The 24482-nt window shown below is 43.9% G+C and overlaps 1 protein-coding gene across 1 annotated transcript in view; it reads left to right on the forward strand.

Annotated features, from left to right (window-relative positions):
* The window catches only part of SEPTIN9 (septin 9), a 198542-nt gene that overhangs the window by 17131 nt on the left and 156929 nt on the right, over positions 1 to 24482 (forward strand). Inside the window, exon 2 of the mRNA XM_063459183.1 lies at positions 21373 to 21432. Within this exon, the coding sequence (XP_063315253.1) occupies positions 21373 to 21432 (60 nt within the window). The remainder of the gene's footprint in view (positions 1 to 21372; positions 21433 to 24482) is intronic.

Here is a 24482-nt window from a genome sequence, read left to right on the forward strand (position 1 = left end):
ATATTCCACAGCGCTTTAAAGGGACACTATAGCTACCAGAACAACTACAGCTTGAGGTGTGGAGATGCTGCACTTTCCTCATAGAGATGCATTGATTCAGTACATCTCTACGAGGAGATGCTGATTGGCCACGCCAGTGTTTGTCCCCACTGGCCTTCTTGATAATCTCAGCCAGTCCAATGCTTTTCCTATAGGAAAGCATTTTATTGGCTAAGATCGTTAAGTCTGATGATGTCAGTCAAGGAGGTGGATTGGGGCCGGGCCAAGCCAGCAGACTGGAAATACGGTTAGTTTCCTTACCTTTTAAGGAGAGGCAAACAGTGGTTTCTAAACCGGTTCTCAAGGCATGCCTACCAGTCCAGGATTTAGGGATTACCCAGTTGTATCTAAGGTGTTTTTAGAAAAACAACACAAAAAGAAGCACCCTGACACAACTGGGTAATCCCTAAAACCTGGACTAGTAGGCATGCCTTGAGGACTGGTGTGGAAAACACTGCTATAGGGTCCGGAATACATGTCTGTGTTCCTGACCCTTAAGTGTTCCTTTAATAATTATAGAAAGTTAATTTGAGGTAGCTGGATATATATTGTCAGCTGTCTTTCCAAAGGACACTTAGTCGGCTCTTGATAGAACGCTATATGGTTGAGTCCAACTCTGAAGTCTCTATTTGGAAGCTGTGATTTTAGCAGAAGATTACACCTGGCTGGGAGGTGAACCAGTGTAAGATGTTTTGATGGTGTCTTGTGTAGTAAAAGTACAGAATTATGACAATAATTAACTATGTTAAATAATTGAGAGGTCAAAGTCAATGGTTTTCAAGGGGGTCAATTGTGGTCAAAGTAAATGAACAATAAGTGTTAAATGTAGGAACAAGGTGAATTATATTTCCAATAAACTGAGTGAGTGAGTCATGGAGAAAATATAAGGTAAAGGTTATTTACTAAAATAAAATAAAAAAAATCAAACTGAAGCATGGCTAACTTAGAGAATTTTTCAGATTTGACTATTTTGACCTTAAATGTAAAATTAACTTTGAATTCACACGTTCGTGAATAACCCTTGTGGTTTGGATACCGAACAGTAGGGCTATTAGATATGAAAAATGGAATGCTATAGCAGACAGGTAATGTGGAAAGAAGGTATTTGGCAAAAGGCATACAGTAAATGATCTGAACCTTAAGAAAACGTTGTAACTCAGAGAGAGTTTTGGCAGTAGTCATGGATCAAAGGCAGTGAATAAGGGAGTAGGGCAGTGATTATTACCTATCCTCACGCCCATCATTTAAAACTAATAACTAGACTTGGGATCCTTTCACTGCAGTACAATAGTGATGAAGAGGATAAGTATTTTTAAAAAGTAAATTGACAGTGGCAAGATTTACCATCAAACCTCCCTCTTACTCACAGCTGCAGTGAATAAGAGAAATAATAGGTATTGCCCCTTGTTCATTGTATAGCTCAGTGACAGAGGGGTTAAACAGGTTACTAAAGGGGGGACATTGTCATTGACATTGACATTGTGTGGGAAGCATGGTACCTCTACGAGTTCCTGTTACTCATTATAACTGTGACTGATGATTATCATTGATGACACTTAAAGGACCACAATAGGCACCCGGCCACTTCAGCTCAATGAAGTGGTCTGGGTGCCAGGTCCCACTTGTTTTAACCCTGCAGCTGAAAACATAGCAGTTTCAGAGAAACTATGTTTCACTGAGGGTTAATCCAGCCTCTAGTGGCTGTCTCAATGACAGCCGCTAGAGGCACTTTTGCAAAGATGCTGGACGTCCATAGGAAAGCATTGAGTAATGCTTTCCTATGGGCGGTTTGAATGGGGGGGAGGAGGGGGTGGGGGGGGGGGCTAATGACCCTATAGTGCCAGAAAAACAAGTTTGTTTTCCTGGCACTATAGTGGTCCTTTAACTCTAAGCCTCCATCGTGCTCATGATCTGAGTGAGTGATGGGAAACTTTGAGCCCACATGGTCACTGTTTCATGTGATATCATCCATAACAGGCACTGTGTCATTCAATGGACAAAGGTTTAACTAGTGAGTCTCTTTTGAACATGGAGGGAGGGGTAGGCTTTGTACTGAAAGGTTAGCTCACCCCTCAGCATGAAGATGCTAAGTTAAAGGAACACTATAGTCACCTAAATTACTTTAGCTAAATAAAGCAGTTTTAGTGTATAGATCATTCCCCTGCAATTGTACTGTCATTTCAATGCATTGTCATTTAGGAGTTAAATCACTTTGTTTCTGTTTATGCAGCCCTAGCCACACCTCCCCTGGCTATGATTGACAGAGCCTGCATGGAAAAAAAAACTGGTTTCACTTTCAAACAGATGTAATTTACCTTAAATAATTGTATCTCAATCTCTAAATTGAACTTTAATCACTTATAGGAGGCTCGTGCAGGGTCTAGCAAGCTATTAACATAGCAGGGGATAAGAAAATCTTAATTAAACAGAACTTGCAATAAAGAAAGCCTAAATACGGCTCTCTTTACAGGAAGTGTTTATGGAAGGCTGTGCAAGTCACATGCAGGGAGGTGTGACTAGGGTTCATAAACAAAGGGTTTTAACTCCTAAATGGCAGAGGATTGAGCAGTGCGGCTGCAGGGGCATGTTCTATACACCAAAACTGCTTCATTAAGCTAAAGTTGTTCAGGTGACTATAGTGTCCCTTTAACCCCTTAAGGACACATGACATGTGGGACATGTCACGATTCCCTTTTTTTCCAGAAGTTTGGTCCTTAAGGGGTTAAAGAGATACTCCAGACTCTCTTTTTTCATTATACAAACAGTTCATATTACAGTAGAAAACAGCACATTTATAAAGTCACCTTGTTACACCCCCCTGGCTGTCAATCAGTAATCAGGTCCTGTTACTTCCTGATTTGGGTTGAAGCTAAACTCAAGAGGCAGCAATTGCTAAGAGCACCTGCTTTGCAAAGCCTTCTCATTGAGCTGTATTTTGAAGTATGTGATTGGACAGCCACAGAATGCCTGGACGGGGTTAGAAGTGGAGGGCTTGCAAAGGCTTCAGAGAAAGCTGTTTTTCAGTGTAAGCTGTTTTTAGATATACTCCCAATGGAAAAAAAACATAATTAAATGTATGCATGTTTTCATTGGGGTTATATCTGCTCAACAGTGATTTTTAATTTATTCGTATTTGGGTTGTGGAGTGTTCCTTTAAAATCAGTGGTAAACCGGGTCATGCACTAAACGGAAAGTTTAAAGACAACTGCAAGGGAATTGCAAATATTATAACAAAATAGCCAAAATGGAAAAATCTCAACTTTCAACAAATTCCCAGTTTAGTGAATAATTTCAAATAGTGCTGATAACAAAGCAATTAAGCATAGAAAAAGACTGTGTCCTGTTTATTTTTCATAATTAAATCTGCTTTGACTCATTGGGAGATTATCTAATAGCCAGCTGCTTTCTAACCATGAATTATGGCTTTCCTCCTTTATGTATTTTATTACTCATGTATTTAGGATTTCTCTAGAGGTCATCACATCTTTGAAATATGCTGCCAAATTCCATCAGACCCTCCCCGAAATTCACAATTTACAATCTGTTAACTTGATTTATTTGACATTTCTGCGTTAAAGAAACAGTGCAAGCTGCGTTACCAGCCTACTGAAGTGGTTGTGGTGCCAGGGGTGACAGCTTTTCTTGGGTCCCCCCTGGTGTCAAGCAACATCCAGTTTAGTGGCTCCTGCAGGACTTTGCAGTATAAACACGACCAATACAGGGCCACGTTCATTAACCTAGATTAGGGGTGGGCAACCTTTTAGTAGTACTCTGCCAAGACAAGATCTTGAAGTTCCTTGGCGTGCCTGTCCTGTTTTTTTTTAAATTGTGATGTGTATGCTGCAGTATTTTGCTTGTTACTTGGTTATGGGTGTTGCAGTTGCTTTGTAGCTTTGTATTTGTGTGTATTTGGGCTGTTATATTGTATATGTTCATGAATAGTTTGTGGTGTTGTGTATGCAACCTATGAATGGGGGCTGTCTATGAGGGTTGCTCGTAGAATTGTGTGTGGATGATGTGTCACAATGTGTGTTCGGTGGCGTGTGAATGTGTGGAGCTGCTTGTGTAGCTAATAGAGAAGCATAGCTAAGGGGAATGGGCCTTGACATGGCAAGGAGACAGGCAAGGAGCGTGGGTAATAGGCATGTGCGTGGGAAAGATTTTCGGTTCGGTTCGGCATTCCGAAATTCGGCACTTCGGAATTTCGGTAACTTCGGCACTTCCGCTCGGAATTTCGGAACTTGTCTTGCAGCCGCTTGGTAGATAACTCCCTAATTCCCACGGTATTAGGGAGCTATCTACCAAAAGGCTGAAAGACCTAAATTGGTCTTTCAGCCACATTTACTAATACTAATACTGTTAAAAAAAACTGTTAAATCTCCCCTCCCGAGCTGGGGGCCCTAAATTAGAATAAGGGGAGGGGGCCTATTGCCCCCACCCCTGAGCGGTGGGTGGGGGTCCTAAAGTAAATTAATGGGGGGACCTATTGTCCTCCCCCCAGGCCCCCACCCCTGAGCGGTGGATGGGGGCCCTAAATACTAAGTGTGGGGGACACCTAATGTCCTCCCCCTGAGCGGTGGGTAGGGACCCTAAATACTAATTAGGGGGGGACCTAATGGCCCCCACCCCTGAGTGGTGGGTGGGGTCCCTAAATTAGCATAAGGGGGGGGGCCTAACGTTCTCCCCCTTGGCCCCCACCCCTGAGCGGTGGGTGGGGTCCCTAAATACTAATTGGGGGGACCTAATGTCCTCCCCCCTGGCTCCCACGCTGTGTAATTTGACTCATAACTCTCTGATTGGTGGATTTCAAACCAACCAATCAGAGTGCTGTGACAGGTAAATGTAGAGACTTACCTGTCAGTCTCTTCATTTACCTGTCAGAGCACTCTGATTGGATGGCTTAAACCCACCAATCAGAGTGCTCTGAGCCTAATTGCAGGGCGGGGCATGGCTTTATACAGGGGCGGACTGAGAACCCTCAGGGCCGCCGGGCAAAATAAATCAAGGGCCCCTTACAGGCCCCACCCATACTCCGCAGCAAGCGCCACCCATGTCCCGCCTCCATGCACCGCCTCCAGCCACACCCTACACAATCTTTAGACACAAGGAACAAAAGTGCAATAATCCCTTCAAGGCCCCAGTAGAGACTACAATGGGCCATGGAGGGGGGTCTTTCTAGCAGAGGCTATCTCAGTGTCCTTTAGAGAGTGTGTTAGAAAGAATCCCCTCCAGGCCCTATTAGAGACTACAATGGAGTCTAATAGGCTTGGAAGGGGGTCTTTCTAACAGAGGCCATCTCAGTGTCCCTGCTGGAAACAGTCGCCTCCAGGCCCCAGTAGAGACTACAATTGAGGGCTAATGGGCCATGGAGGGGGGGAGCATTCTAGCAGAGGCTATCTCAGTGTCCTTTAGAGAGTGTTAGAAAGAATTTCCTCCAGGTCCCATTAGAGACTACAATGGAGTCTAATGGGGCCTGGAGGGGGGTCTCTCCAACACTCTGGTTCCTATTCACAATATAGCAACACAACATAGCTGATACCTAGGCCAAGTTGGCTCCTCTTACCTTAATTACTGTTGCTGACTGGCAGTCTGTGGGCTTGCTGGAAGGCTGTGGGCTTACTGGCTGCGGCTGGCAGGCTGTGGGCTTGCTGGCAGGCTGTGGGCTTGCTGGCTACTGCCGGCAGGCTGTGGGCTTGCTGGCTGCGGCTGGCAGGCTGTGGGCTTGCTGGAAGGCTGTGGGCTTACTGGCTGCGGCTGGCAGGCTGTGGGCTTGCTGGCAGGCTGTGGGCTTGCTGGCTACTGCCGGCAGGCTGTGGGCTTGCTGGCTGCGGCTGGCAGGCTGTGGGCTTGCTGACTGCGGCTGGCAGGCTGTGGCTTGCTGGCTGGCAGGCTGTGGCTTGCTGGCTGCGGTTGGCAGGCTGTGGGTTTGCTGGCTTTAAGCCTAACTGGTGGCCTGTAGGCTGGCTGGCTGTCTACTGGCCAGCCTGTGGGCTGGCTGGCCTGTGGGTTGGCTGGCTTGCTGGCTACTGGGGCACTCGTAGATTATTTAAAGAAATAATCCATGCACAATAACCACTACTACTCTGTGTAGTCGTTATGGTGCCAGGAGGGCCGGGCCCCCCTCCCAGAGTAAGTAGTCAAACCGTTTAAGAACAGTTTGACAACTTACCTGGGGTCTGCTGGGATATGAGGCTGTAGAAGGGTATAGGAGCAGTGGTGCAATGTGTAAGGGGTGCAGTGTGTGTGAAAGGTTCAGTGTGTGTGAGGGGGTGTAGTGTGTGAATGTGTAGGGTGTGTGGGGCAATGTGTGTACGAGGGGGCTGTGTATGTGTGTGGCAATGTTAGTATGGGGGGCTGTCTGTGTATGGGTGGGCAGTGTATGTGTGTGTGTGAGGCAATGTGTGTAAATGTGTATGGTGTGTGTGGGGGCAGTGTGTGTGTATGAGGGGGCAGTGTGTGAATGTGTATGGTGTGTGGGGGCAGTGTGTTTATCGGGCTAAAGTTCACTCTCACCACTGCGACCACCAGGAATACCTGGTGGTCACAGTGTTGAGAGTGAACTCTAGCCCGTAGCTCCAGGGCTAGAGTTTACTCTCGCAAGAGCCGTAACGTTGCCGTGGTAACCGCGGCAACGATCTGTGCTCGCGCAAGAAGGACCCAGAGGAGCTGCAGGCTGAGCTCCTGGGTCCTCTCTTCCTCCCTCCCCTGCCGGCTGCCCGCACGGTGCCTGCGGACAGGGGAGGGGGCAATTGCCCTCCTCTTACTCCCCCCTCCCCCTCTTCTTACCCCCCCCTCTTCTTACCCCCTTCTTACTCCCACTCTCTTCTTACCCCCCTTCTTACTCCCCCTCTCCTTACTCTCCCCCTCTTCTTACTCCCCCTCCCCCTCTTCTTACTCTCCCCCTCTTCTTACTCCCCCCTCTTCTTACCCCCTCCCCCCTCTTCTTACCCCCTCCCCGCTCTTCTTACCCCCCTCCCCCCTCTTCTTACTCCCCCTTCCTCTTTTTACTCCCCCCTCCCCTCTTCTTACCCCCTTTACTCCCCCCTCTCTTCTTACTCTCCCCTCTTCTTACCCCCTCCCCCCCTTCTTACTCCCACTCTCTTCTTACCCCCCTTCTTACTCCCCCTCTCCTTACTCTCCCCCTCTTCTTACTCCCCCTCCCCCTCTTCTTACTCCCCCCTCTTCTTACCCCCTCCCCCCTCTTCTTACCCCCTCCCCGCTCTTCTTACCCCCCTCCCCCCTCTTCTTACTCCCCCTTCCTCTTTTACTCCCCCCTCCCCCTCTTCTTACCCCCTTCTTACTCCCCCCTCCCTTCTTACCCCCTCTCTCTCTTCTTACCCCCCTCCCTCTTCTTACCCCCTCTCTTCTTATCCCCCTCCCTTCTTACCCCCTCCCTCCTCTTACCCCCCTCCCTCTCTCTTCTTACCCCCTCTCTTCTTACCCCCCTCCCGCTCTCTTTTTACCCCCCTCCCTCTCTCTTTTAACCCCCCCTCTCTCTTTTAACCTCCCCTCCCTCTCTCTTTTAACAACCCCCCTCCCTCTTTTAACCCCCCCTCCCTCTCTCTTTTAACCCCCCTCCCTCTTTTAAACCCCCCTCCTCTCTCTTTTAACCCCCTCCCTCTCTCTTTTAACCCATCTCTTTTAACAACCCCCCCCTCCCTTTTAACCCCCCCTCCCTCTCTCTTTTAACCCCTCCTCCCTCTCTCTTTTACCCCCCCCCTCTCTTTTAACTCCCCCCTCCCTCCCTCTCTCTTTTTACCCCCTCCCCGTAGCGTGGCCGAGCTGCTCTGCGTCCGCGGGGCCGGCCGGATTGATAGGAAGGTGCACACACACTGAGTGTGCACCTTCCTGTCAGTCCGGCCGGGTACAGGAAACAGAAACTCCTGTTCCGCACGGAACAGGAGTTTCTGTTTCCTGTACCCGGCCGGACTGACAGGAAGGTGCACACTCAGTGTGTGTGCACCTTCCTATCACTCCGGCCGGCACCGCGGACGCAGAGCAGCTCGGCCACGCTACGGGGAGGGGAGGTGAGAAGCTGCAGCCGCCTGAGCGCTCTTAAGAGAGCGCTCAGGCGGCTGCAGCATTTAAAGGGGCGGCCGGGCCCCCTGATGGCGGGCCCCCCTCCCGGCCGGGCCCTCGGACCATGTCCGAAGTGCCCGACCGGTCAGTCCGCCCCTGGCTTTATAAGCCCTGGAGAGCTCAATCTGCGCGGAGCCCTCGCCGGGTGAAGATGGGTTATTTTTGAATTGAAGATTTTGAAAAAAGAAGATTTTAGAAGAAAGAAAACATCAAATGGTAAGTTTATTTTTATTTTTTTACAGGTACTTAGTTAAATGGCCCCCCCTCATTATTTTTAGAGTGAGGGGGTAGGTAGGGGTTAATTTTTAGGAGAGGGGGGGTGACTAGGGATTTGGGGACCCCTAGTCACCTGCGGGAGGGGGGGGTTATTTTTTTTTATTTAGGGTCCCCACCCGATGCTCAGGGGTGGGGGCCAGGGGGGAGGACATTAGGTCCCCCCCAATTAGTATTTAGGGCCCCCACCCACCGTTCAGGGGTGGGGGCCGGCGGGGGGGGGCAATAGGTCCCCCCTTCAGGTTAGGAGAGGGAGGGGTGACGTGTTGTTGTTTTTTTTTATTTTTTTACAGGTACTTAGTTAAATGGTCCCCCCTCATTATTTTTAGGGTGAGGGGGGTAGGTAGGGGTTAATTTTTGGGAGAGGGGGGTGACTAGGTGTTTGGGAACCCCTAGTCACCTGCGGGAGGGGGGGTTATTTTTTTTTATTTAGGGCCCCCACCCGATGCTCAGGGGTGGGGACCAGGGGGGAGGACATTAGGTCCCCCCTAATTAGTATTTAGGGCCCCCACCCACCGCTCATGGGTGGGGGCCGGGGGGAGGACAATAGGTGTCCCCCCCTTATTTTACTTTAGGGCCCCCACCCACCGTTCAGGGGTGGGGGCCGGAGGGGGGGACAATAGGTCCCCCCTTCAGGTTAGGAGGGGGAGGGGTGACGTGTTGTTGGTTTTTTTTTTACAGTGAGCAGCCACAGGCGCGGTATAGCGAGTAGGGGCATAATTTACTAAGCCTAAGTAAATTTAAGCCTTTTAGTAGATAGCTCCCTAATACCGTGGGAATTAGAGAGTTATCTACTTATTCATTCCTGTCATTACATTGACTGGCCAAGTAACTTACATTTTATATGAATGTGTGTTACTTGATTGTTGTAAGTGTTGAAAATGCAGCTGAATCCTGGCTATGTTTGTATACTTTTTATTTAAATTTGTATACAGTGTAACATTCTTCTTCTTCCACTGGGTAAGTATATTAGTACTTAGGCAAAACTGTGCTTCGGAACTTCAGCAATTCGGCACTTCGGCAACTTCGAACTTCGGGACCTCGGTAATTCGGCTATTCGGAAGTACCCGAAATGTCCGAATTGCCTGAAATTCGTCCGAATACATATTTGGCCCGAAACGAATTGCACATGTCTAGTGGGTAATGTTTAGGATGAGCTAGGAGAACGTCGGGGAGGGGTTTTGGCTATGGGAGTATACATAGGGGCCATTTTAGATTAAGGCCCCACTTACCTGCTGTTCCACCCTCTCTCCCTTTTCTGATATTGAGTACCCGTTTGGTCACGGCGGCGGGGGTTGGATAGAAAAGTTGGGGTGTAGGTCGCTTGTTCAGCGGTAGCATAGTTTTAGTTCACTAACAGTTAAGTTGGACCTGGTATTGGTAGGTTCAAGCTCGTTGGTAGCTTCGAACCTGGTGGGTGTAAGGTAGGGATCGACCGATTATCGGTTTTACCGATATTATCGGCCGATATTTGGTATTTTCGGCAATACCGGTATCGGCCAATAGAGATACCGATATTGCTGATAATACATACCAGGACCGCCGGGCCCATTACAAGCCCGGCGCTCCTGGAGGTCCCGCAGGAAGCTGTTACTTACCTCCCAGAAGCTCCCTTCAGATCCCTGTCTAAATCTTGCGAGTTCCGCGGCCGCAGAGCGTTGCCCATGGCATTGCTCTGCGGCCGCGGGACTCGCGAGATTTAGACAGGGATCCACGCGGCATGCAGACCGTGAGATTTGAACAGGGGAGCTGGAGGAGCTGCTGCAAGGTAAGTAACAGCTTCCTGCAGCCCCCCCTGCTGCTCAGTACATGCCACTGGACCACCAGGGAATTCCATAGCCCCCCTCCCTGGCCAGGTAACAAGCAGGGAGGGGGGACTAAAAAATAAATAAAACATAAATATTAAAAATAAAATTAAAATAAAAAATGCCCCCCCCCCCATTTTACACAAATCACATCCCTTCAGAAACACACACTACACAAACACACACACTCTGCATTATATACACACTCTACACACACACTCTGCATTCATTATATACACACACTACACAAACACACACACACTTTGCATTATATACACACACTACACACACTCTGCATTCATTATATACACACACACTATACAAACACACACACTGCATTATATACACACACTATACAAACACACACACTCTGCATTATACACACACACTATACAAACACGAACACTCTGCATTATATACACACACTGTACAAACACACACACACTCTGCATTATATACAGACACTATACAAACACACACACACTCTGCATTATATACACACACTACACAAACACACACACTCTGCATTATATACACACACTACACAAACACACACACACTCTGCATTCAATATATACACTACACAAACACACACTCTGCATTATATACACACACTACACAAACACATACACACACTCTGCATTATATACACACACTACACACACACACTCTGCATTCATTATATACACACACACTACACAAACATACACTACACAAACACACTGCATTCACTATACACACTACGCACACTGCACACTACATTCACTATACACACACTACACACTACACAAACATACACACTCTGCATTCACTATATATACACACTAAACACTCACTGCATCCACTATACACACTACACAAACACACCCTGCATTCATTATATACACACTACACAAGCACACACTGCATTCACTACACAAACACACACACAGCTCCCCTGTCTAAACACACTGCATCCACTACATGTAGCATGTATATTTTGTGCATTTACCTTTAGAAATAATTTGTATTTTTTCAAAATGGGAGATGTACAGAATATCGGCAAGTTAACGGCTATCGGCTTGGAAGTTCACAGATGATCGGTATCGGCTCTAAAAAAATCAATATCGGTCAATGCCTAGTGTAAGGTGTATCTTGGTACAGGTACTACATGCTACATTCTAAAAATTAGAAAATCATGCCCTCGGTGACTGGTTCATGTGCTATTGTATTATAAGTTACATAGTACATAGTTACATAGTTACATAGCTGAAAAGAGACTTGCGTCCATCAAGTTCAGCCTTCCTCACATATGCTTTTGCTGTTGATCCAAAAGAAGGCAAAAAACCCAGTCTGAAGCTTCCAATTTTGCAACACACTAGGAAAAAATTCCTTCTTGACCCCAAAATAGCAGTCAGATGTCTCCTTGGATCAAGCAGCTATTACCCCACTAATTAGAAACTATATCCCTGTATGTTATGTTTTTGCAAGTACTTATCCAATTGCAGTTTAAACATCTGTATAGACTCTGACAAAACCACCTCTTCAGGCAAGAATTCCATATCCTTATTGTTTTTACTGTAAAAAACCTTTTCTTTGCCTTAGATGAAATCTCCTTTCTTCAAGCCTAAATGTGTGACCTTGTGTCCTATGTATAGCCCTGTTTATGAATAGATTTCCAGATAATGGTTTGTACTGGCCCCGAATATATTTGTATAATGTTATCATATCCCCTCTCAGGCGCCGTTTTTCCAAACTAAAGAGATTTAAATGTTTTAACCTTTCTTCATAACTAAAATGCTCCATTCCTTTTATCAATTTTGTAGCTCGTCTCTGCACTTTTTCTAGTGCCATGATATCTTTCTTTAGAACAGGTGCCCAAAATTGCACAGCATATTCAAAAATTGCACAGCATATTCAGTGATAATAGTTATCAATTATAGTTATGTGGGTCAGTGTCTGGGATAGAGTTGTGAAAAAGAATGGGGGTGAATATGTTAACAATGACCTTAAATTAGTTATGTTATCTTTTGAATAAAAGCTGTGATAATTTTCCCACAACATGGTGTCTGAATCTTATGGGAGGGTTATGGGTTTTAAAATCGTATGCCGAAAAGGCGACTATGCATAATGTCATGGGGTTATGTGTTTGTATGTGGGCTTATCGTATTATTTGTATGAGTGGGAGGCTTAATCTGCAGCTCTGTGTATACCTAGAAGTGTGGGTTGCTTTCCTGGAATCCAGTAGATGCAGGCCAATGGTAGGAGCTACGATAGCTGCTGTGTCCTGCTCTACTCCAGTGCGGATTCTCATTCACAAGTGGTGGGAGGAGGTGATCTGAGATCCCCTTCTCTAGGTTCTGCGTAAATTGAGGATTGTCCCTCACCACTTGCAATCACTGCTCGGTTTGGTTTCAGGTAAGGTATCTAAAGGCCCACTGGGACTCCTGCTAGGCCAGAGCCTGTTTGGCTCTGGCAGCCTTGAGTGCCATGCAAAGGCACCGTGAGTGCTATGCATGGCACACGTGCCGTAGGTTGCTGTCCCCTGACTCTCACAGCCGTTCATGTTCCTGCTTTGTTCAGTAGAACTAACTGGATTCTCCTGCAGGACAATCCAAAAACAGGGGATTCAGATGCCCGATGGTAGCCAGGTAAGTTCAGTTAGCAAACCGTTCTAAAACGGTTTGACAAATTATATTTGGAAGACGCCGGCGCACTTGTGGCACCATAACAACAACAATGGGCTGTAGTGGTTATTGTACTTGGCGTGTCCTTAAGTAATTATATTGTTACTGGTAATGTTACAATTACCCTATTTGATCTGGTCCCAAGTTTGTCATCCAAAATATTTTGTATAACTGAAAACATACACGGCAGTTGAATTATAGTTTATATTTCTTTAATAGCGAAACTGTCCCTTCTCTGAAAGTGTCACTTCCTTATTACCTTACCCTAGTAAACACCATTGTTGGGACACTAGAGGCACCAAGACCACTTGATCTCAATGATGTTCTCTCAGTGCCATGTCCCCCACCTCCCATGTTTAACCCTGTAGCTGAAAGCATTGCCTTTTTGCCCTGGTGGCATTAGGGCAGACAGACAGTAATGGTACTATCTGATGAAATAACCGTGTAAAACTCTGCTATTTCTATCAGATATACACTTTCAACAGGAGTTAGGAATACACATTTGAGCTTACTTAGGTGCAGCATAGGCAAGTAGATACCACCTCCGCAGCACTTTGATGTGCAGGACGACATTATTGCCCCATACGTGGACTTTTTAAATGTAATAGTGCTGTTTACACACAGCGTTGTAAGGAATAAAATGAATTTGTATGATATGCTGTGATTGGACACAGAAATAAAGGCTTACATTGTAATTATTGCCAATTAAGAAAATACAAGAACATTCGGTATTTAAAACAAATAAATAAATTAGCGTAAGCCGGGGGTGGGGGGGGACGACATTTTGTTAACGGCTTAAGCCCCCCAAAAATAAATCATACTGTTAATATTTATTTAAATCATTATTAGTGCATGTCGGTAGGGAATTATCCCAATAATTCATGCTGTCAAGTTAGAATTAGGGATCGACCGATATTGATTTTTTAGAGCCGATACCGATAATCTGTGAACTTTCACGCCGATAGCCGATAACTTGCCGATATTCTGTACATTTACCATTTTGAAAAAATAAACTATTTCTAACGGTAAATGCACAAAATATACATGCCACATGTTGTGGATGAAGTGCATTTAGACAGGGGAGCTGTGTGTGTAGTGGATGCAGTGTGTATTTGTGTAGTGTGTATAGTGAATGCAGTGTGTGTTTGTGTAGTGTGTATATATAGTGAATGCAGAGTGTGTGTTTGTGAAGTGTGTATAGTGAATGCAGAGTGTGTGTTTGTGTAGTGTGGGTAAAGTGAATGCAGTGTGTGTGTGTGTGTGTGTGTTTGTATAGTGTGTATATAATGCAGTGTGTGTGTGTATGTAATGCAGTGTGTGTTTGTGTAGTGTATGTAATGCAGTGTGTGTGTGTTTGTGTAGTGTGTATGTAATGCAGTGTTTGTGTATTGTGTATGTATGTAATGCAGTGTGTAGTGTGTATGTATGTAATGCAGTTTGTGTAGTGTGTATGTATGTAATGCAGTGTGTGTGTGTTTGTGTAGTGTGTATGTATGTAATGCAGTGTGTGTGTGTGCGTGTGTGTAGTGTGTATGTAATGCAGTGTTTGTGTATTGTGTATGTATGTAATGCAGTGTGTAGTGTGTTTGTGTAGTGTGTATGTATGTAATGCAGTGTGTGTAGTGTGTTTGCGTAGTATGTATGTATGTAATGCAGTGTGTGTGTGTTTGTGTAGTGTGTATGTAATGCAGTGTTTGTGTATTGTGTATGTATGTAATGCAGTGTGTAGTGTGTTTGTGTAGTGTGTATGTATGTAATGCAGTGTGTGTAGTGTGTTTGTGTAGTGTGTATGTATGTAATGCAGTGTGTGTATTGTGTGTTTGTGTAGTGTGTGTGCATGTATGTAATGCAGTGTGTGTAGTGTGTGTGTATATATGTAATGCAGTGTGTAGTGTGTTTGTGTAGTGTGCATGTATGTAATGCAGTGTGTGTAGTGTGTTTGTGTAGTGTGTATGTATGTAATGCAGTGTGTGTAGTGTGTGTTTGTGTAGTGTGTGTGCATGTATGTAATGCAGTGTGTGTAGTGTGTGTGTGTGTGTAGTGTGTGTGTGTGTGTAGTGTGTATGTATGTAATGTGTGTTTGTGTAGTGATGTAATTTGTGTAAAATGGGGGGGGGGGTTATGTTTTAGGGGAGTTTATGTTAATTATTTTTTTATTTTATATTTAAATTGTTTTTTTTTGTTTCTTTTAGTCCCCCCTCCCTGCTTCTTACCAGGGAGGAGGGATATCGTATTCCCTGGTGGTCCGATGGTTTGTTAAGTCCTGGGGGGGCCGGCAGCAAGCGCTGACTTACCTCACAGCAGCTTCTCCAGCTCCCCAGTGTAAATCTCGCGGCCCTTAGTGCCGCGCGGAGCGTTGCCATGGAAACCCGTGGCAACGCTCTGCCGCCGCGGGTCTCGCGAGATTTAGACATGGAGCTGCAGGAGCTGCTGGCAATATAAGTCAGCGCTTGCTGCCGGCCCCCCCAGGACCGCCAGGCTTGTAATGAGCCTGGCGGTCCTAGGAGGTATTATCGGCAATATCGGTAGCTATATTGGCCGATACCGATATTGCCGAAAATACCGAATATCGGCCGATAATATCGGTAAAACCGATAATCGGTCGATCCCTAGTTAGAATAGCATCTACTCATTGCGTTCCTCCTCCTTGTGAGATATACCACGTGCATTTATAGGATAGGCATTTTAGAGTATGTGATCTAACTTATTATCAAAAAAATAAAGCAATTTTATGAAACTACAGTAGGGTGCAATGCTCAGTCTGTCGTTATGTCTGTGAACATTTGATATCACAACTTACCTTCCTACCTCCTTAGATTAAGGGACACATCATTTGTTACTGGCTTGGCAGAGAGATAGTTCTTTCTTGTAGTTGAATACAAACCATCAGTAATTCTGAAATACTATGTTTTCCAAACTGCTGGTGGATAAAACAACAGGACCTGGTGGAGGAGACTTTTTGGTTAATTGCCAAAAGTGGAACTGTCGCTAGTTAGACTCATTCACAAGCTTAGAGCATTTTTATTTATTTTTTGGTTGTGCAACATAAAGGGACACTATAGTCAACATATAAAAGCAAGAAAGACAGGTCCCCCAGCCTTCTTTCTTGCTTTTATATGAACTTGCCGTTAAAAAAAAAACAAATCGGAGCACTTTTTAATAATAAAACTTACCTCCGTTCCAGCGCTGAGCTCTCTGCCAGGCCACGCCCCCTATTTCGTCAAAATGACGAAATCGCAGGGCCCAATAGGACGCTTCTCTTTGAGCGCCCTATGAAGAAACTCAGCACTCAACCGCTGTCTGACTGAGAGCTCAGCTCGCTTTCTATACCAGCCCCCCTTTCTCAGCCAAACTTTGTGTGTTTGTATACAAACACTATATATAGAGAGATCTCTATATATAGTGTTTCTATGCAAACACACAAGTAGTAAAAAATTAAAGACATACACACACACTCTCTCCATCCATCCCCATCATCCATATCCATCATCCATCCATCCATCCCTAACCATCTTTTTTTTTATCTATCTCTATCTATTTCTTTCTTTCTTTCTATCTATCTATCTATATTGATCTATTTTTATCTATGTCTATCTATCTATCTATCTATCTATCTATCTATCTATATCTATCTATTTATCTATCTACGGTATTTCTACATAATTTTATCTTTCTATATCTATCTATTTCTATCTATCTATTTCTATCTATATCTATATCTATCTTTCTATCTATTTCTTTCTATCTATTTCTATCTATATCTATCTATTTCTATTTATCTATCTATATTTATCTATCTCCCTCTCTCTCCCTCCCTCCCTCCCACTCTTTCCCTCCCTCCCACTCTCTCACCCTCAGCCACCCACTCACCCTCGGTCACCCACCCACCCTCAGTCAATCACCTACACTCACTCACTCAATAAGTTTACTTACAGTTTGAATCCTCCCCTCCTGCTCGGTCTCCTCTTCATCCTGTCAGCTCCTCCAGCCTGTCAGCTCTCAATCCCACGTGACAGCCTGCAGACAGAATGCTCGCTCACAGGCAGAGCTGCCTGTGCTCTGCTGACAGCAGATCTGAGTGGATTGAGGAGTTTTTTGCCTCAATCGACTTGGAAGTCCCTCTGGTTAACTCTGAGTGACTGCAACTGGAGGTGTTCCTAGAGTTCAATGTAAACACTGTATTTTCTCAGAAAATACAGTGTTTACAAGAGAAAGGCTGCAGGGAGCTATAGTTCTCACCTGAACAACCTCATTAAGCTGAAGTTGTTCAGGTGATTATAGTGTCCTTTAAATATTTATTTTAAAATCTCACTGGTTTTAATTTTTTGTTTAGTTAACCCGCCTTGCCTGACTTTCTGGACTTGGCATGTAAACTAAATTAACCCCTGCCATGCCGGGCACTGCTGAAGTAATGCTGCATTAGTTCATATGCTCATATGACGTATGCCAATGCTTTCATCCATTTGTTTTTGTACAGCAAATGGCAACCGTATATCAGTAAAGCCACCGTATGTATGCAAATGCCCTTTAGTGAGTACATCTCCAGGATCAAAGAATAAAAAAAATAGCAAACATAATAATTAAATAAAAAGAGGACAAACTGGATACAAAGAATATAAAATATAATATAATAAAAATAATGAATAAAAAGCAAAATGAAAACTATATTAAAACATAATTGCACAAAATAAAATGAATTATGAAAATACTGGTATATCATAATAATATTGCTTAGAAAGTTGATAATGCAATAAACAACAAATTAAAGCATTAAACATTCTTACGAATTGATATGGTTCTGATTTTCGAAAATGCACTGTTCTATTCGAAGTTTCAGTACAATTAGAAAAGGTTTGTGTCGCTCCGAAAAATTGCCAGGAAAGCCCTAAAAAAACAAACAAAAAAAACCTCAAAGATGGTGTTAAGTGGCATAGGTTACTAAACTGGTGAACATGTTCTGTTCTCCCGGATTGATAAAGTTCTGTATTTTGAAATGTTTTGGTTGTGAAGAATTTCGGAGTTCGATTAAAAATGTTGTGATTCAAAATGACACTAAATTGGTTGAAATTCTGCTGAATTTTGATTCTGACCGTGCTAAATACTTAAAGAAAAACTAAAGTATTTTACCAAGCACTTTAGCTCCCTATCGTGCCCCACTCCGCCGTGCCCCACCCTCCCCTTTGAGATCGTCCAGCATCAGTTAGTCGACTTGAAAGTCCCTCTAGTGGCTCTAAGGCTATATTAAAAAAAATTAAGAAAAGAAGGTCAGATTCTGAAAGAGGGAGAGAAGATGAAACAAAAGTGGAAGGTATGCTCCCAGTTCAAAGTCCCAACTGAGTACCAGTGAGGTCGCCAGGCAGTGACTGGCATGTCCCGTTGTGTCTGTGGTTGTACTCAGCCCACTCCGCATGGTGCGCTTCTCCGGCGGTGAGGTCGGATGATTTGCTTCAATGCCGTGCTCTTGCCCGGTTGCCATTGATCCCATCGCCTGGCCAGTGTTTGCATTACGAACTGAGGGTACAGCAGACCTGTGTGAATTTACTAACACCAAAATAAACAAACATAAACAGTAAGGCAGGCATAATGAGCATTGAAGATATTGCAGTTATGCAGTGGTACGCTAGGACGTCGGGTATACAGTGCTCATATTATACATGATAGGCATATTGTAGCTGGTTTGGCTAGCTGTTAATGTGGGCAATGTTAAGGCATAATACTTGCGTATCAAGGTACCCCTTGGGGTCGTGCCAAGCCAGGCAACTGAGGTAACTTACATTTTATCGCACACTGCACTGCTCTCTGTGGCTGGCGCCTCCTTGGCTGAGATCTTCAAGGCTGATGATCTCAGTCAATCCAATGTTTTCCCTTACGAAAGTATTAGGACACAAGTACGGACACAAAACACAGTGCTCTATGAGACCATCTGATTGAAATAGCTGAGTTTTACTTGGCTATTTCTGTGGAAGCGCCTCTGGTGGCTGTCCATATTATAGTCACTGGAGGCAGTACAGCACTGCGGAATTCGTTGGCGCTATATAAATAATAATAATAATAATTTAAACTAGGGATCGACCGATATTGATTTTTTAGAGCCGATATCGATAATCTGTGAACTTTCAGGCCGATAGCCGATAGCTTACTGATATTCTATACATTTACCATTTTGAGAAAAACATTTTTTGTTTGCACATTTTTTTTCTATTAAGTGGTAAATGCACAAAATATACATGGCAGTCAGATTTGTTTCATGTTTTCAATAATATTTATATGTGTGTGTAGTTGATGCAGTAAGAGCATTTGATTAGTAAATGCAGTGTGTGTGTGTGTGTGTGTGTTTGTGTAGTGGATGCAATGTGTTTGTTTGTGCAGTGGATGCAGTGTGGATAGTGGATGCAGTGTGTTTTTGTAGTGGATGCAGTGTGGATAGTGGATGCAGTGTGTTTGTGTAGTGAATGCAGTGTGGATAGTGGATGCAGTGTGTTTGTGTAGTGGATGCAGTGTGTTTGTTTGTAAATATGAGCGGTAGGAACCCCCACCCCCCACCCATGCCCCTTAATGTTCCTCTCCCTTATCTTTTAGGGCCCCTCCCCCTACCCCAGTGTTCCTTTTCCCTTCCCTGTACCTTAGTGCTCTCCCTTACTGTTCCTCTCTCTCCCCCCATTGTTCTTTCCCCCTGTCCCATAGTGTTCTTCCCCCCTCTAAACCATAGTGTTCTCCCCTCCCCTGTCCCATAGTCTTCTTTCCTCCCAACCCCTCCACTGTCCCATAGTGTTCGTTCCTCCCTTCTTCTCCCCTGTCCTATAGTGTTCTTTCCTTTCCCTCCCCCCCTGTCCCACAGTGTTTTTTCCTCCCTCCCCTCTCTTAAAGTGTAACTTCCCCCTGTCTTGTCTCTCGCGGTACAGGAGATTCAGTCTCCTGTACCCAGCCGGACTGACAGGAAGTGTTCTCTCAGTGAGCACTTCCTTTCAGTCCGGCCGGGTACAGGAAACATAAGTTCCTATACTGCGGTGCGCACTGCTCCGCTCAGCCACGCTACTCAGAGTGCCTGGCAGGAGGGAGCGCTCTGCGCCCACCTTCTGCCGGTCACTCCAATCTAGCGCTCCCCGGGCCGGTGCACCGCAAGGTGGTCGCTTGTGACGTCTTATGGACGCGCCAACCCACCTCATTATCGGTATTACTGGTGATTATCGGCCGATACAAAAATCTGAATATCGTCCGATAATATAGGCAAACCGATAATCGGTTGTTCACTAATTTAAACACTGCAGTTTAAATAGTGCCATTTCTGAAGAATGGCAATGTTTTACACTGCAGGGTTAAAACAAGGGGAACATGACACCCACACCACTTCGTTGAGATATTAAAAAATGGAAAATATTGAGTAGTAAAATAGAAACGTAATACGTTCTGAAATGAGCTTTTAGGTAAGTGGCCTTCCTAGAGGCCCTTTGTATCTCTCCTCCAATATACTGCAGAATTGTGAGAACTCATGTCTTATCTATGTCTCAGCCGTAAATCAGAGCAGAATCCACCCAAATGGTAAGATTACTGCTTCCGTTGTGATTTGTGCATATTTTCTTTTGCTTTCTTTTCTTTTTTTTTTTACCTCTGCAGCATTATTCACCCCAGTAAATATTGTTAGTAGAGTTTATTAGAGTGAGGAAACAATGAACTGTCACTTTAAGAGAAATTACCTAGCATGCTTTTTTTTTTTTTTTAAATGATCTCCATTGGAAATCTGCACCAGGAGTGAAGAATCTCAGTTACTTGACACTATATAACCCTCAGGGCCCCCCTTATGCTGCGCTGAAGGGGTTAGAACCCCTTCATCCACTTACCTCTATCCAGTGCCGGGCTCCCTCGTCGACTTCTCCTCCCCCTCAGACGTCAGCTCCTGAGTGGAGCGGAATGCGCATGCGCGGCAACAGCCACACGTGCATTCTAACAGTCCATAGGAAAGCATTTCTCAATGCTTTCCTATGGATGTTCTGCACGCTGAATGCGATTTTCGCATTCAGCGTCGCAGAAGCGCCTCTAGCGGCTGTCAGGAAGACAGCCACTAGAGGCTGTATTAACCCTGCAATGGAAACATAGCCGTTTCTCTAAAACGGCTATGTTTACATCTGAAGGGTTAAAACCTGAGGGACCTGGCACCCAGGCCACTTCATTGAGCTGAAGTTGTCTGGGTGACTATAGTGGTCCTTTAACCCCTTCAGGACACGTGACATGTCATGATTCCCTTTTATTCCAGAAGTTTGGTCCTTAAGGGGTTAAACAATACAGAAATCCTGAAAAAAATGTATTCTTATTTTATTGAAAAATTGGTTTTATGTAGTTAGTTATAGTTCTCCTTTAAGCTGAATTCAGAAGGGGAGGACCATACAGGAAACCATGCAATACCTGGATTATAAATAATGATTGTAATTTACGCTAACTCTTGTATATTTATTACAGCTGCATATATCTCTTCTTGTTAACCTGAATTATTATTTTTTTTTATTTAATTCCAGGTGTGACTAGGACAACTAGTGGCAGGCTGCGGAAGCTCAGCAGTGATGTGACTAGTCCAAGTAAGTGCCTTTATGTCAAATCCCATCTGATTTAGTAACCCGTAACCCATCATCCATATCTTTGTCATTTATGAATTTTTGTAATTTTTTTTTGAGTATACGTTTTGTTATTCAGCAGTTTTTGGACAGAGATTAAAAATGACAATTATAAATAGAAATAGAATTTGCCATAAAGAAAACTCATCACAAAGACAGTGATCACAGTGTATGGCCAAAAGGTAGACCCCCGAAAATGTTGGGCAAAGCGTCTTAGGAATTGTAGTTCACAGCTGGGTATCTACCATGTGGCCAACCTTTATATGCACATAAACATAAATACACTGATCCGCCAAAACATTAAAACCACCTGTCTAATGATGTGTCGACTCGCCTTGTGCTGCCAAAACAGCTCAGATGCGTTGAGGCATGGACTCCACAAGTTCTGATGTATCTGGCACCAAGATCCTTTAATTCCTGCAAGCTGCGAGGTGGGGCCTCCATGGATCGGATTTGTTGTTCCAGCACATCCCACAGATGCTCAATCGGATTGAGATCTGGGGAATTTGGACACCAAGGCAACATCTTGAACTCTTTGTCATGTTCCTCAAACTATACCTGAAAAATCATGGAACACCATTCTTTGAAGGGATTAACATGGTCTTCAACAATCTCTAGGTAGGTGGTACATGGACAGGGATCATCTTGGGCACTCCTTGACAGGTTCCACCTTAATGATATAATCAATGTTATTCACTTCACCTGTCAGTGGTTTTAATGTTGTGCCTGATCAGTGCATTATTTCAAATGTATCATCTCAAAATGTGCGCTTGCAAACAATCTATAAAGAAAAATAGAGGGAATAAAAGTAGTGTCAAGGAAAAGGAAAGATGACATAAATTGTTTAAATAAAGTGCCCATTAAACAGCAATACATGAGGGAAATAAAGCCAGAAGTAGTGTTCAACCCTCTGCAACCTGCAAGCTCATTTCGGACATGCTTAAAGGAACACTATAGCACCCACAAGTGTTAAAAAGGTAGATTATTTCACTTTTTTTTTTTTTTGGAAATCTGTTTTTATTAAGTAGTTTACATCAGATATGGAAATCGAAGAAGGGTACAGTGTGAGACGCCCAGGTCTCTGTAACAGTGTCAACTTAAGAACAAACTTTGCAGTGCATGTATTATCACCTAATTATAGGAGAGCGGGCGAGCTAACAAACTAAGTCACAGTCCTTAAACCTGTGTCTTCTATTTTTACCCTACTTAGGGAGCAACTTTATGTGCCGTTATCTGTGTTTGCCTGGGTTGATGTTGTATCTTATGCTAAGGCTTCGGCGCCTGCATCGCGTTGGAACCTCTTGCCCCAACCCCCTGCGGTGTGCTTTCTGGTATTGTTATGTTTGGTTATTGTTTCGAGGTTTTCTGGTGGAGGTGCAACTGATTATTTAACTTTTATGCCACATCGTGGTGCTTACTCTGCAGCTGGCACCTTGTCTAAGATCATCAAACGTGATGACCTCAGCCGATCCAATGCTGCCATGTTGCGCCTATCGGATGTTTGCCCCGATGAAGTGCAGGGGCCAAGGGGCACAGCAAAGATATCTTCATACTTTGAACAAATGTATGGGGTCAACATGAGCAAATGTCAACATCATGTGCCCATGGAGTTCATTCCAACAAATTCAAAATACCATTAAGGCGAAAGAGAAGTGACAATTCCTCATTCCTTCACCAAACTAAACGCTCTTTCAGCATTTTACTGGTATAAGTAATGTAGCAGAAGTAAATTAAAAAGCGTACTTATCTCAACTTTACTTCTCTGCTGTCCCATGATGCCTCAGGCATGTACACGAATGCTTTAGCGTCTCATGGAGAAATTCTGTACATTCGTGCTAGCAAAGTATGTACCGTAAGTAAATATACAAAGAAGTAATTTATTAAGAAAGAAATTGAGTTTTCTTTTTTTTTTTAGCCCAACCAATAGCTGACTTTAATTAGATATATGGTTGTGCTAAAAGCAAAGAATGGACAATTCCTCTTTAACCCCTTAAGGACACATGACATGTGTGACATGTCATAATTCCCTTTTATTCCAGAAGTTTGGTCCTTAAGGGGTTAAACTGATTATTATACATAGTAGTGCTGGTAAAGGAGTTTCCCTTTATCTATGCTTGTGCCAAATCATATAATCCAAAACTATAATTCCTATTATGTTTAGACATTAGAGACAACTATAGATTGTTTGTGTACATCACACAGATACGTCTTATCAAAAATACTCACCGCACATTATGAAAAGCGCTCAAAGCATCAGAGTATAATAGCAACAAGAAAAACATTAACGAATAATATAACAGGGTCATTACGCATTCCGAGATACTAGTAAGAGACCCTGGCTGCAAACCTGATCGTCTATCACTGTCTCACAAACCATTGTTAAATGTGTGATTGTATAGATAATTTCATACACATCAAATGCATTTTTTGTGGGTTCCAATCATGCACAGAGGAATTGAGGGCAAAAAAACTGTAAAGAGGCACATTCAGCAGTATATTTTATATAAATATTATTATTATTTTTTTTATAAAGATTTAAATAATTCACAGATATTCAGTAGGTTTTTCGAATTGATTCTGAATTTCTAATTTGGGTAAATAACACCAATTGTGCATTTTGGAACAAAACACACAAACAAAAAATGTTAGCAGAGATGTAATCAGAACGCGGTACAAAATATAGCAGTCGGTTATTAAATAATAAAATCAAATGCATAGTAATAAAAAAATAAAAAAAATTAATGAATTGCTAACAAACTGGCTTTTGCTTCTGTTTTTTTGTTTATTTTTTTAAAAAAAATGCAGACTAATCAAAAGAAATCTGCACATAGTTAAAGGAACACTATAGGGTCAGGAACTTAAACATGTATTCCTGGCCCTAGAGTGTTAAAACCACCATTTGGCTGACATAATCAGAATTGATGATCTCAGCCAATTCCCCTAGGGAAAGCATTGGATAGGCTGAAATCAACAAGGAGGCGGGGCCAAACACCAACCTGGCCAACCAGCATCTC

The sequence above is a fragment of the Pelobates fuscus genome, chromosome 6, assembly GCF_036172605.1.
Source record: "Pelobates fuscus isolate aPelFus1 chromosome 6, aPelFus1.pri, whole genome shotgun sequence".
Classification (NCBI taxonomy): Eukaryota; Metazoa; Chordata; class Amphibia; order Anura; family Pelobatidae; genus Pelobates; species Pelobates fuscus.